At 49.2% G+C, this 14,954-nt stretch overlaps 1 protein-coding gene across 1 annotated transcript in view; it reads left to right on the top strand.

The window, feature by feature from the left end:
* The window catches only part of PGBD5 (piggyBac transposable element derived 5), a 104,481-nt gene that overhangs the window by 62,919 nt on the left and 26,608 nt on the right, over positions 1 to 14,954 (top strand). The window contains exons 2-3 of the mRNA XM_055233730.2: positions 5,793 to 6,220; positions 11,929 to 12,063. Coding sequence (XP_055089705.1) covers positions 5,793 to 6,220; positions 11,929 to 12,063 — 563 coding nt within the window. The remainder of the gene's footprint in view (positions 1 to 5,792; positions 6,221 to 11,928; positions 12,064 to 14,954) is intronic.

Here is a 14,954-nt window from a genome sequence, read left to right as displayed (position 1 = left end):
GATCAATAAGCAAACAGATGCAGAGAGGTTGTGTGTCCTGAATTCTCAGGCCGTCTCTTACCTGGGACTCAGTAGGCCCACCTCCACTTGATTTCCTGGATGGCGTGGGCGTCCTCAGGGATGTGACCGAGAGGTGTGCCCACTGTGCTTTCACTCCTCATCCCACCCACCCACTCAGGCCTCCCCATACACATAGGTGTCCCTGGCTGACCCAACCTTGTCACCAGGCATTAGCACGGGGACTGTTGCCATAGAGACCCAGTGCTTCCCACTGAACACAGAAAAGATGCTCCTCCCCTTGGGTGGGCCAAGGACTCTCCCCTCCCCTTTGTTATCCAACGGTCAACAGGTTTAAGAGGTAAACTTGCTGTATACGAGGCTCCAAGGACACAGAACACACCAACTGTGACCTCTGCCTTCACACTTTAGCTGGGGTCAGGGGACGGGCCACATAAGCAGACCAAAAACGAGCATGAGTGGCCGATGGGACAGCTGTGAACTGTGCTAAACCCAAGGAGAGGCACCGAGTCGGGGCTGAGATGAAGAAGCTGGCCTGGGGGTCAGGAGGGTCCCCCAGAAGGTGATGCTTCATGAAGCTGGAGCCCCAAGAGGGCTTCCTTCCAGGAGGATCAGGCCTTGAGGTGGGAAAGAGCTTGCCACGGTCCAGGTCTGACACAGGCTTCCCCGGCAAGCCTCCATGACTGTCTGTCATCCAGGCCAGAGGCAGGGACAGCTGTGGATGGAGGCGACGGGCCTGACTCGGCCACCCTATAATCCATTCCTCGTGCCCTGCACATCTGTAGGGAAACTTAGTGCAGAGCATGGAGATGAAGGAGCCGGTAGAGGAAGCTAAATCCCAGCCAGGTCTCACCTGACTTGGGGAACAGCCATCAGATCCTCCCCTGACCCCTCATGCAGCAGAGCGAGCCTGCTGAAGTTGCAAGAGCATGGTCACGTGGTGCTCACAGCCCTTCACTGGCTTCCCGCTCCCTTGGGCAAGAGCCCTGTGACAGCGACCAGACCCTCACACCCCGCTGATGCCTCCAGCCCCACCCACTCCCCTTCCTGCTCAGTTGCACTAAATTCAAGGCATTCTGTCTGGCCACAGGACCTTTGCATGAGATGCTCTCACTGCTGGAAATGCCCCGCAACTCCCCACTGGGGCTGATGGCTTTTCACCAGTCACCCTTTCAAGCCCATCTCAGACAGGGCCTCCAGGAAGCCTTCAGGATCCTGCCTCCCCTGAGGCCTGGGTTTGGGGCCCCTCTTGTGGGCACAGCTCTCCTCCGAGCCTGGGTCCCAGCTCCTGCTGCCTGCTCCTCTTACTACCCAGTCAGCTCCTGGGGAGGGGATATCGAGTCTTACTCCTTTCGACTTTCAGGGTCAAATGTCCATTGAACGAGTGGTTTCCCTAATTGCCCTTGCGTTACAATCCCCTTTATAAATGGATCATCTCCTTTTCTAGTCACTGCTGAGAAGAGGGAATCTGTTTCCTCTCTTGGGAACAGGGATAGAGGGGATCCCTTTGTGGGACTGGGCATTACCAAGCCACTATACATGCTGCCGTGGGTCTGAGGGAGTGGGGAACCCAGGTAGGTGGTGTGATGGGGGCCTTGACATGAATGGCCTGGTGCAGCGGGGGAAGGAAAGGACATGGCAGTATGAGTTTTGTCTGGCAATGCACCATCAGCACGCACAACCCTTCATCCTAGCCCAGACACCGAGGCACACCCAAGCAGCACCTCCTCTTCCTCCTCTCGGTCTCCCCCATCTCCTCCTTCCCAATTCCATTCTGCCTTTGCTTTTTTTTTTTTTAACCCACATAGGTTCTCCCTTCCCCTTCAGAGTTACTGTAGCTATGCATTTTCATCCTGCGTTATCCCCCACAACACATGAGCACTGTGGAGGTGGAGGGAAGTTTTGTGTTTGGAAGAGGGAGGAGGTGATGGGAAGACTGAAGTGATCCCGTGACTTCAGTCATATGTAGGTGCCATGTGTAGGAGAGCCACGTAGAAGGGACAGAAGGGCTGCTGCTAATAACCGCAGCAGGTGCACTCAGGCTGGCCTGGGAGGAAGGCCTCCCCAACTGTGAGTCACTTAGAGTGGATGCCCTTGGGCTGCATCCTTCCAATTCTGAGGTCCCGTTTCCTCAGTTGCCAAATGGGATGATGCCTCAAGTAGATGTTGTGAGGATTACATGGGTAATATCTAGGAAGCTCTCATAAATGGATCTGAGTCTTATCTTGGCTGGGGGTGCTGCCCATGCCAGGGCCATATTGTTCAATGGGGGTGCTGCCCATGCCAGGGCCATATTGTTAAATCATGTTGTTGATAAGGACTGACTGTATTAGTCCGTTCTCATGCTGCTATGAAGAAATACCTGAGACTGGATAATTTATAAAGAAAATAGGTTTAATTAACTCACAGTTCCGCATGGTTGGGAAGACCTCGGGAAACTTACAATCATGGCAGAAGGGGAAGAAAGGCACCTTCTTCACAGAGCAGAAGGAAGGAGAAGTGCAAGCAGGGGAAATGCCAGATGATTATAAAACCATCACATCTCGTGAGATTCACTCACTATCACAAGAACAGCATGGGGGACCCGCCCCCATGATCCAGTCACCTCCCATGAGGTCCCTCCTCAACACATGGGGATTACAATTCAAGGTGAGATTTGGGTAGGGACACAGAGCCAGACCATATCACTGATTCCTGAATAGCACTTCTTTCCTTCCTTCCCTCCTTCCCTCCACAGGTCACAATGATTCACCTGTGCCAGGACTTCTCAGATCCCAGTAATCTCAGCAACTCAAAGAGGCCGTAGAGAATGCTTGTAAATCAAAACCAAATGGTTAAGAGGGAGCCGGCTGCTTCCCAGTTCTTTCATGAAGCAGCTGGCCCAGGCCAGGGGTTCCATGTGAATTCATTTTGAAATGGACTGGGGGGCAAAATTACTTTAAACATAACTTTAAGCAGAGAAAATTCCATTCTGCTTCATCAGCATGATGTAGCAATTAAAATGCTGGTTTTCCTCCTCTTTGAGCACTATCCTTGAATAATTGATGGCTGCACCCACCGGAGGCTGCAAGGCTGTGCTGAAATAAAATGATTTTCATTAGGAATAGGTGTGGAGCTTCAGGCTACACCTGCGGAATCCGCCCTCGTTCTTCCTGGCCTCATCATCATGCCAGCCAGGGCCTCTTCCTCCAAGACTTGTTTGATGCCCAAAAAACGGTTGGTGAAAGTGATATATGTGGTGCCACTTTGCCCTCCAGGCCTCTGTTGCTTCTGTAAAATGCAGACAGTTAGAATCTTCCTTGGAAAGCCCTCAGCCTGGCTGTCAATGAATTTCTGTTGATGATATCTCGGTAAAAGTTACCAAGCCTCAGGAACCTCCCTTAGGGCCAGGCACCAGGCGAGGTGCATTATTCACATGATCTCATTTATTTCACACTGCATGACAACCTTTCAAAGTAGGTATTTGTGTCCATTTTTACAAGAAAACTAGAGCTAGGAGGGATTAAGAAATTCCTCCAAGACTTGCAGTTAGCTAGAAGTAAATTTAGGGTGTCAGAGCCCCAAATCCATCACTCTGATTCTAAAACTTGGGCTGTCTTGTGCACATTATCTCTTAATTTTTCTGCAGAAACTTGTTTTTCAGAAACTGTCTAAATCAGTAATAAAGGAAGATTGGAGAGAGTCATGATTAAAATCTGAAGAATGAGAACAACTTTTGTTAGAAATCGATATACAGGCCAGGCGCGGTGGCTCAAACCTGTAATCCCAGCACTTTGGGAGGCCAAGGCGGGCCAATCTCTTGAGGGAGGTCAGAAGTTCGAGACCAGCCTGACCAGAGATAGGCAAAACCCCGTCTCTACTAAAAATACAAAAATTAGCCAAGCGTGGTGGCGGACATCTGTAATCCCAGCTACTCAAGAGGCTGAGGCAGGAGAATCGCTTGAACCCGGAAGGTTAAGGTTTCAGTGAGCTGAGATTGCACCACTGCACTCTAGCCTGGGCGACAGAGACTCCATCTCAAAAAAAAAAAAAAAAAAAAAAAGAGAGAAGAAAAGAAAAATCAATATACAGATGCAATAGAAGCAAATTTTGTCTCCCACAAATCTCTACATGTACTTAGTGTATCTTAGGTTACTACATAGAATTGTAAGCCATAGCTCTTTAAAAATATATGTGCGTACACACACACACAGAGTCATGCTTCACTTAATGACAGGGATACATTCTGAGAAATGCATCATTAGGTAATTTTGTTGTGCAGACATCATGCAGTATACTTATACAAACCTACATGGCACAGCCTCCTACACACCTAGGCTATACGGCATAGCCTATGGCTCCTAGACTACAAACCTGTGCAGCATATGACTGTACTGAACACAGTACAATAGGCAAGTGTAACGTAATGGTAAGTATTTGTGCATCCAAACATATCTAAACATAGAAAAGGTACAGGAAAAATACAGTGTTATAATTATATGGGACCACCATCCTATATGTGGTTCATTATTGACTGAAACATCCTGGTTTTGTGTGTGTGTGTGTGTGTGTGTGTGTGTGTTCAAAGGGCTGCATTAGTCAAAAATTGTGAGGTTTTATCCTATATGTGAAATTATATGAATAAGCCCCTTCAGATGTAGTCCCGTCACCATAACGTGACTACATAGGGAATGCTTAATGAAAATTGCTTTTTCCTAGGTGGAATTTTTCAAGCCCCAAGTGGTGAAAGCGTTTTACTTACAAAACCACCTCAACTTACCAGAAAACCAAAGCCAGAAAGCCGTAGCCATGCCCCTGTGTTAGAAACTCCACGTGTCTTTGCGTCTCCTCCCTCCACTTATGTGTCCTTTTCTCTTCAGATCAGTATTTACCGAATGTGCCAGATTTGTAAGAACTTGCATTCTGCCCCCCATTCCCAGGGAAAGAGTGGGGTCTGCAGGGGAGGGAGGAGCCCCGTGTGATGGCATGGCAGGAGACAGGAGGGGCTGTGCACTGCTGTCTGCGGGGAGTGCTGGAGTGCCTTTTGTTTTTAAATATATATACATATATGTATAAACATTTATACATTGATATATTTGTAATATATGTATTTTTAAATGTGTGTGTGTGTGTGCTTGTGTGTATATGTATGTATGCATGTGTATGTATGTGTATATATGTATGTATATGCATGCTTTCTTCCTTGTACAGAGAAGTACCCCAGACTGGCAGACAGTGCTGTTAATTTATATGTATAAATATGCATATTTTAATTTTAAAACTTACATGTTGATGTGTACATTTATACGATATATATCTAAACATATACATTTATGTGTGTGTGTACATCTCTAGTTAAGGCTCGGCTTGTGCCCCGAGTGTGTGAAACTCCCCAGGCCGACACCCTGTGCCACACGGGTTCTGGAGAACAGGGATTCCACACAGCTGTGCCCCCCGAGGGCTGTCCTCTGGTCTGGTGTGGAGATGCAGGCTGCACCTTGCACTCCAGGTGTCAGGGCTGTTCGTTCCCATGGTGTCTGGGAGGAACTGCGCTCCCACACACAGAGAGCAGGAGAGCTGGCTGTTTTGGAGCAAAGGGGCATGCAAAAGCTATGGGAGCTGGCACTGTCAGGTAGTTGCAGCAGCTTCTGGAAGGTTGGAGGGGAAGGCGGTAGCACTGGAGGCAGCGGGGGCACTTGGGCAGGGACCCAGGGATTGGAAGTGCAGCCATTCTCGTGTTGAGTGAGGGTGTGGCGGCCGTCCTCAGGAACGCTCCACCTGTGTTTGGGTTTCAGGTCCCACCCGAAAGATGCCCCCCAGCGCCAGTGCCGTGGACTTCTTCCAGCTCTTTGTCCCAGACAACGTCCTCAAGAACATGGTGGTACAGACAAACATGTATGCCAAGAAGTTCCAGGAGCGGTTTGGGAGCGACGGAGCCTGGGTGGAGGTGACGCTGACGGAGATGAAGGCGTTCCTAGGCTACATGATCTCCACCAGCATCTCCCACTGCGAGTCCGTCCTCAGCATCTGGAGCGGAGGCTTCTACAGCAACCGCAGCCTTGCTCTCGTCATGAGCCAGGCCCGCTTCGAGAAGATCCTCAAGTACTTCCACGTCGTGGCCTTCCGCTCCAGCCAGACCACGCACGGGCTCTACAAGGTCCAGCCCTTCCTCGACTCGCTGCAGAATAGCTTCGACTCTGCCTTCAGGCCTTCCCAAACCCAGGTGAGGCCCGCACAGGACGTAAGAGCTCGGCCAGTTGTCCTCGCTCTCTCGGCCTAGCCTTGTCTGTTGGCAGGGCTTTGGGGTGTCCTTCCTGCCCTGCCTGCCCTCTGAGTTCACTTCAGGGTCACCTCTGCTATTCTTCCAATAATCCAAATGAGATCGGAGGGGAGTAATAATAATAACTCCAGCCCTCAGACAAGTCAGAATTCAGTCTTTTGCTCTGAGAGGCAATCTTTCTCCTCATTTCTCCCCATCCTTCCTTTCCTTTAATTATACTTTCCAAATTATATTTTGCGCAGGTGAATATTAATTTTATTGTCATATTCTCTGAGTGTGACCTCACCTATTGGTGATGAAAGGAGGCTAGAAGCCTCCTGGGTGGCAGAGGGAGTGAGCCTGGAATTAGGACCATTCTTCGGATCATCGGGGGTTACTTATGCCCACACAGAGCAGAGTCAGAGCCGTTGGATGAGGGTTTGGCAGAGCGCCAGGCATCACTGGTCTGATTCCCTAATACCTTCCCCAACCAATTCCAGAAAAAAAAGGTTCTGCCTACTCTCGGCTCCCGAGCCCCTCCCTGCCTTCCGCTGGTATCCACTTGCACCTGGGACAATGGCACCTGGCCCTGGGGAGATAGAACTCCAGAGTCTTCCTCAAAACGTGCCCTGCTGGTCTAGCAAACCAATGAGGTGGCTAATTTCTAGAGATGTCTCTAACCCAAACCAGGAAGTTCTTGGTCCATGTGAGCCCCATTCCCTTTGACTTGGTCTGTGTGGCAACAGAAGTTCAGTTCAATTTTGTGTATATATTTAAAGACCCATTGCACATCTCTCTGTCCTATGCTGCTTCTAAGGCTCTTCTAAATCTCCAATTCTTGTTGACATTCTCCTGTAAGTCCTCTCTCTAACTCTCTATAGTGTGCCTTCCCCGCACACAGCTGAAAATCACAGGGTTTTTGTGGGGAAGACAGTGCCCTATTTCGTGTCTGTGGGAGCCTTACATTCTCTCTGGATCGTTCTCCCCACTGTCTGGTGAACATGTCAGGCTTGTTATGATTTCCGAGGGTTTGCAGCGTGCCTTCTGGCCCTTGGAACGCCTTGCCTTCTTCTCTCCGCTTTGCAAATGCATCCAGTCTCCAGGGCCAGTGTAAGGCCCACAGTCCCATGTGGATTCCCTGTTATCTGAATTCCCCCCACTATTGATGGGGCAGCCAGAAGCCACTGCGCCTCATCCTCCAGTGTGTCATTTACCTTCCTAACAAGAAGTGGAGACTTTTGAGGACATGAGCCCTGCCCTGTAACAGGCCCTGTGGTACCAAGGACGGGCCTGAGCACATTATCTTTTCTTTCACTAAATACTTGCTTGGTTGAAAATGAAGCAAATGAGAGACAGTTGCCTGGATGCAAGGGAAAAATAAACAGCACATTCAGACCATGCTGGGGTCAAACATTTGGAGAGGTGCTGCAGAAGGCTCTGTGCTCGCTGTGCCTAACTGTCTCTCAAGAGGTATCTGCAATGTAAGTCCAGGGTGAGTGCCCGGCCTCTCTGGCACACTGTAGCGCATACTAGGAATTCTGAGATTTGTGGGCTCGCCTTTCTGCAGCTCCCAGGTACAGGTGCCCTGAGGGGAGGCCCAGCAGCATTGCTGAGCCTGGCTGGGTGGGCAGTGGCTGGACTGCAGGTGGGCAAGTAGGCAGATGTCCAAGGGAGCAACTCTGCCCACCTTAGCACATGGCTCAGATGGGCAATACCGGGGTACCAGGAACAGGGAGAGCCTAGAAGGATGATCGTGTTATTCTGCCGCTCACTTCTTGTATTTGCTTCCAGGTGATGAGGCTTGCAGAAGCAGGGCCTGAGATGAGGCTCAATCTGGGGAAGGGCTCTCAGGTCATGTTTGGGGCTTTTTCCCCTTTACTTTTGCCTTCACTTTTCCACCTCTTCCTCCTCTCTCTCCTCCAGCTCATTCTCTTCTCCTTCTATTACTTTGTATTTCATTTTTATTTTACTATGTTTGGGAAATTACATTTTCTTCTTGCTACATTTTCTACTCAGTGCCCGTATGTGGCAGTGAGGATCCCAGCAGGACACAGATGCTGAGCTCTATCTAGAAGGGCAGCCGAAGAGATGTTGATGCAGGGACTGTTGCTAGGGGTGTGATCAGCGTTAAGGGAGACCCGAAGGGAGCGGAGAAGGTTGTAGCCCAGGGAGAGGCCTCAGGGCAGGCGGGCAGAGCTTTACCTTAAGAAGCAGATCTATGGCCACTCCTTGGAGCCATATATTTATTATATATTGTATTTATTATGCCATTTATTTATTATGCCATTTCTTTTTTCTTTATTGTCTTATCGTTGGTAAAATTTATATAATCATGTTATCAAAAAATTGAATAGATGAAATAAGTTCGAAATAAGTTTAAGGGGCTGATCATAGGTCCCTTCCCTGACTCCCTTGCTCTCTGGCCTCTTGCTGATGACTCCCACTTGGCTGAACAAGCCAGAAACTGGGGGCAAAGAAGCTGGGTGGGGTAGTTTATAAGAAGCTGACTTCCAGGCCTCAGCGCAGGGTCTGCAGGGTGGAAAGTGACCCTGGGGGGCAAACAGAGAACACCCAGCACACTCCATCGTACAGCCTGGGGCATGTGGTCCAGGAGAGCCAAAGGGTCCGACTGGTACCACGCAGCCTGTTGCACCAGCTCTGTGTCAGTAGGTGTAGAGCAAGGTAAGTCAAAGGAGATGAAGTCATAACCGCAGAGTACGGTTGGGTGTTTACTATGACCAGAACCTCATGCTTCCTGGGGCTTCCTGTACGTCACCGGTGCCCCTCTATTCCCTGGAGCGGCAGCCTGCCCCATCTGCTGAGGATGCCCTGGGCTTTCTAGTTGGGGTGGGCCTGGCTCTCCCAGGGGCTTGCAGGCCTTGCCGGTCCCTGGGTTGCCAGCATTGGCCCGCCCTGCATTTATGCTCTTCTCAGAGACACATCTGCCACTTAAAGATGGAAGAGGGTTCTTCTCCCGATGCTTGATTGGAGAAGCTGGAGGCTCTAAAGGAGGCTTGGATTCCCAGCTTTCCTGCTCTGTGAAAATCCCTGTTGGACCCTGGAACATTCAGCTCACAGAGAGGCAATGATTTGCTTGTAAGCCTCAGGGCTTTCTTGGAGGGTCATCGTCTCTGCCTGCAGACACCAGTTGGAACAGTTCTCTTCCCATTGCCCTCATCAGGTGTGTGTGTGGATGGATTTGCTGCAGATTCCCAGGAATCACTCTGCACCCGTCCCTTACACCATCCTTCAGGGCTGCACTCCAAACACACAGTACACTCACCTCACACACTCAGCTCACTTGCACCCTCCAGCCTGCAGTCTTGGGAGCCTTTTTATTCCAGCAGCTGTGACCCTTTGGTACGAGTTTGGTCTTAGAGTCTTCAGAGGATTCCCAGAATGTAGCAATAACCAAAGCAGCTGGGGTGTGTGTGTGTGTGTGTGTGTGTGTGTGTGTGTGTTTCTACACAAATACAAAATGGGGAGACACGGCATCTCCTCAAAACTGGAGCCAGATTAATTAGAGAAATATTTTCGGGGAGGGATTATGCAAATCAATAAATGGATGTTTTGTCTTTCCCCTACCATACATACCACCCTCCACACCTCAAAACGAGCTCGTCAAGCACAGGAGGAGGCTCAGGAGATACAGTTGTGTAACAGAGAAATGCTGACCCATGTGTAGCCTGGAGGAGAAGCAGTGGTTTTTCTGGCAGGCAAAGTTTTGGGAGCTTTGGGGAGCATGCTGTTCCATGCTGCATTTAGTAATGACATATTCATAATTCATTTAATGATGATAGAAAAGGAAAAAGATAATTGAGGGTCAGAAATTCTTGCTGGCCCTTTTGCTTTAATGAGGCATGTGATTAAATATAAATTTGCAACTGATCATATGTTCAATGCAAGTGGAACAGAGGCGCACTTTCCTTCTGAAGAGAATGAGAGAGGGCAATTTTCATTTGCTGTGGCCTCAGAGGACAGAGTAGGATGCACGTCTTCGGCAAGGATCATTGGGTGGGGAAAGGACAGGCAGAGGGCTTTTTTATGCCATCTGTTCCCTTCTCCATCCCCTCCCATTCTCGCACTGTGTGAGGGACTTGTCCGTTGCACTTGAATAGTTCCAAATGGGGCTTTGAATGTGTTATGAGCTACGAAGAGCCAGTGAGTGCAAGAAGCCAGGGTGAGGGCCAGGGGAGACGTTGCAGCCAGGCCAGCCTCCCAGCCTTCCCCTTCACAAGACAGGGGAGACCACATGTGATGTCCCCATGTGTCCATTAGTAGAAAAGCTGAGGAGGCAGATATGCACTGCTAAGACTGAACAGTGCAGGGCTGTCACTTTCTGAAAATTGAATGCAAGGTAACCGTGCATTCAATTTGCATTCAACCTCAGCCCACCTTCCATTACTAGAAGAATGGAAGGCTATTGTCCACATCACACGTGGTAAGTATCATCCTCTGTTCCGTCCTTGGAAGATCTTTTTCTGCCATCACCTGGGAGCTTGTTGGGAAGGCACAGTCTCAGGCCCGGCCTCACCGAATCACAATCCACATTTTAGCAGGATCTTCAGGTGACTAATTTGTTCAAACTTTTTCTGTAAATAGCCAGATGGTAAGTATTTAGGCTTTGTATGGGTGTGGTCGCTCTTGCGTGTTGTCAGTTCTGATATTGTAGCCCCAAAGCAGCCACAGACAATATTTAAATGAGTGAGCATGGCAGTGTTCCAATAAAACTTTATTTACAAAAACAGACGTTTTTGTAAATAAAACTAGGCAGTACTTTGCTGACCCAAATTTATCCTAAAGCCTCCTAAAAGAGCTTTACCTTGAAGAAGCAGATCTATGGCCACTCCTTGGAGCCTATTTTTATTATGCCATTTCTTTTTTCTTTATTGTCTTATCATTGGAAAAAGTCATATAATCATGTTATCAAAAAGTTGAAATAGATGAAATAAGTTTTAAAATTGCCTTGGGAATCTTTTCAGAAAGGACGTGACAACCTAGAGGAGAACCAGAGGCTGTGTGTTGCAACAGGCCGACAGGGAACTGGGTCATTTGATGAATGATTTATAAAAAGAGGAGGTTCAGCCTGGAAGAAGGAGGTTGTGGGCTAACACGAGGGCTGTCTTAAAAATCCAAAAAAAAATAGCCTTTTTTTCTTTGTTTCTCACTGGACAGAAGTCACATCCCTAGGTTTAAGTTAAATATAGGTAAATTGTGGATCCGTGAAAGACTTTTTTAGCAATTGGAACTTTCCAGGAGTGGAAGGGGCTTCCATGAAAAGAAGTGGGTGTCCATCATCAGGCATGTCCAGCCAGAGGACACAGGACCCGTGCCAGAGATCCCTCAACCAAGTGAGAATTGGAACAAGGGACCTAAGGCCAATAATAATAAAAATTCCATTGATGAAATATCTACTCTGTATCAGGGCCGGTGCTAACTATTTTGCATGAATCTTACTGAATCCTTTCTTACTGCACCCTTTCTGGAAACAGTAGTATAGATATTGATACTACCCTCCTATAGATAAGAAGGGTCAGGATCAGAGAGGTAAAGTAACTTAGTTAAGGTCACAGAGCTGCTCAAAGGCAGAGGCTGAATTTGAGCTCCAATCTGATGAGCCCTCAAGCTCATGCTGCCTTCCATGAGAGCCTCCGCTTTTTTCCTCCTGGCAGGTGCTACATGAACCCCTGATTGACGAGGATCCTGTATTCATTGCCACATGCACAGAGCGGGAGCTGCGAAAGAGGAAAAAGCGGAAATTCAGCCTCTGGGTCAGACAATGTTCTTCCACTGGCTTCATCATCCAGGTGAGCCCTGGGCTGAGCCCGGGGAGGGTCGGCGAAGAGCGTCGGGGAAGAAAATCGGGGGGACTTGGGCTCATCTGACACCCAAGAACTTGTTCACGTACCTTTTTCACTGTGTGTTCAAGTCACCCAGATGCTCCTGCAGAGGCCAGGGCCGGGGTGCCCCTTCCTCACTGAGGCAGCGGGTAGCCAGCCCTGGAAAGGCTGCTGCTACACCTGGCCCCGTTCCCTGCACATTCTTCCTCCAGACTTAAGCCCATCTGGGTAAATGACTCATAAAGGCTCAGGCCCTAGCAATGTTGGCTAGAAGTGTCACCCAAACAGTGGGTCATACGAGGTTTCTACCATCTCCCTGGAGGCCGTCCCTCAAGACTTTTGGACTTGTGGCTTTGAAACTTAAGGCTGTCCCAGAAGGCCTCCCCACTCCCACCAGGTATCTGCCCAACCTTCCTGTTTCCAGGATGCCTTCTTCACAGACCACCACCAACAGCCCACTGGTGAAATTATGAATAGCCTTCAACAGGAGCACGTGCCCGAGTCATAGGCCCTTGGAGCCAGCTTGGCCAACATGGCTGCATGTTTCACAAGAGGTGCCTGAGCTCTGCTTTTTGTGATGATACTCCCAGGAAAAGCATCCAAGGTTGAGCTGCCAGGAGCAGTAGGGTACACAAAGGGAGATGGTGGGGACAGATAAACACCAGAATGTGGCTCCTAAGTGACATCTCCCTGCCTAGTCTAGTTTTTCATGCGTGCTGTGCAGAGACACCTTCTCTCATCAGACAGGCAGGCCAGCCCTGTGGTGACAGCTGACCGCACGCTCACTTGCTGCCCTCACTTAACTGCATCTCCAGGCCCCAAGGCACAGGGTTTTTGCGCTTCCATCTTTCCCTGAACTACAGCAGGATTCGTGGAAAGATTCCGCCAAACATCTCCTCCCCACATCCACTCCAGAACCACAGTGGGGAAAGTGCACTTGCTCTGGGAAAATGTCTTCCCTCCAAAGCACCATCTCCACTCCTTCTGAGCTGGGGTCAGGATCTCCAGCCAGGCTCTAGGGCTCTTCTTGTGCATAGGCATTGTTTGGGGTCTTGCCAGACTGGACCTATCCCAGAGCAGAATTCCCTCACTCCTGGAGGTGCAGCCTCAGCTCCTTGTCCCCTCACATTCTCCAGAGTCCTCTGCCATCTCTATAGTGCCTTTTGTGATGATACTTCCACAGGTACAGGTGCATTGGGTTCATTTTATATAAACCTTCCCAAGGGACATTCATTTATTTTTTCAGTAAATATTTAGTGGGCACCTGCTACCTGCACACATTGTGCCAGGCATTGGGATATGCAAACATGGTCCTGCCATCCTTGAGATCTGCCTAAGTAGCTTTTTTTTTTTTTTTTTTTTTTTTTTGTCACCCAGGCTGAAGTAAAGCAGCATGATCATAGTTTACTTCACCCTCAACCTCCCAGGCTCAAGTGATCCAGTCACCTCAGCCTCTCAAGTAGCTGGGACCATGGATGTGTGACACCATTACTGGCTAATTTATTTTTATTTTCATTTTGGTAGAGATGGAGTCTCACTGTGTTGCCCAGGCTGATCTTGAACTCATGGGCTCAAGTGATCATCCCACCTCAGCCTCCCAAAATGCTGGGATTACAGGCAGAAGCCACCATACCGGCCCTGTGTAGCTTTGGAATAAATGTTTACATGCGGATCCTGTGTGCATCTGGCACCACTTCCTTCTCCCTCTACAGTTAGTGAGGAGGTAGAAATCACATCTGTCACCAGGCAAGGCCACAGGTCTCTCTCTCTCAGTTCAGATTCGTTCCCAATTTTATAAAATCTATAAAACCCACATCTATAATATAAGAAGTTTGGGTTGGTACCTTGAAGTTTCCTTTCATTTCTAAAACTCTTGATTCTAGGAGGTTTTGCAGCAGCGTGAAAGTTTGTTTTTAGAAGCCAGAATTTTAGAAGCTGACAACTCCCAGTCAAAAGCAGTGTAGCTTCCACCATTGCCGGGGCAGCCCTCAAAATGTGCTCAGAAATGCAGAGCCAAGGAGGCAATTAATTACCCTTCAGTTTCAGGCTGTGCTGTGACAGGACTGGCGTGAGAGCTTTCTCAGCCCCCGCAGTCCTTCTCTTTGTTCTTAGGTCCAACTGAAGGTGCCTGTGGCAGGCACAGAGCAGGGAAAGGACATCTCTGCCTGTGAGGAGCCAGGAGATGCAGAGGAGGAGCCACATGGCCCGGGGACAGTTGTTTTTTAGTGTACCGCCCCTTTTCTTGGTTTTCCAGGTGCTAATCTTGGTTTGACAGCTTTTGAGGGTCAGTAGCCTGGGCAAGCACAGCCCTGGGGCAGAAAAATACCTTACACCGTTAGAGCTTTCACGCCGCAGTTCCCTGATCCTCCCCACAGCCTTGTAAGACATAGAGAGCAGGCAGTATTGATCCTATTTCTTACATGAGGTGGCTTTGGCTCACAGGAGTTACCTGCCAGACAGCTGGTCAGCACAGAGCTGGCTTCTCCCCTGGGCCTCAACCTGCCTCTTCCCTTGTCCATCGCCAAGGCATCAGCAGCCCCTGCTCTTGCATTTACCTCCCACGTGAACTAGCTGCTCAGTCATTGCTCTGGAATATGGAGTTGTCATCTAGAAACTAAAGAGATGGGATCAGGTAACCAGTGAGGTCCCTTCTACTGCCAGTCTATGACTCTCTTCTTTGTAAATGTCATATGTGGGGTTCTGTACACAGGACATTTTCTTCATTGTAGTTCCTCAGATGCATTGAGCTCTCCTGAGCAGAGAAGCTCAGTTGCAGCTGGCCGTATTAAGGGTCCTCTCCCGTTGTGCTGTGCCGCTCGTTAGCATAGCATCTGCCCCACGCCCTCCTGTTTCTGAGG

Source organism: Symphalangus syndactylus, chromosome 19 (genome assembly GCF_028878055.3).
Source record: "Symphalangus syndactylus isolate Jambi chromosome 19, NHGRI_mSymSyn1-v2.1_pri, whole genome shotgun sequence".
NCBI lineage: Eukaryota > Metazoa > Chordata > Mammalia > Primates > Hylobatidae > Symphalangus > Symphalangus syndactylus.
The sequence above is the reverse complement of the archived record's forward strand: the minus strand, read 5'-3'. Positions and strand labels throughout refer to the sequence as shown.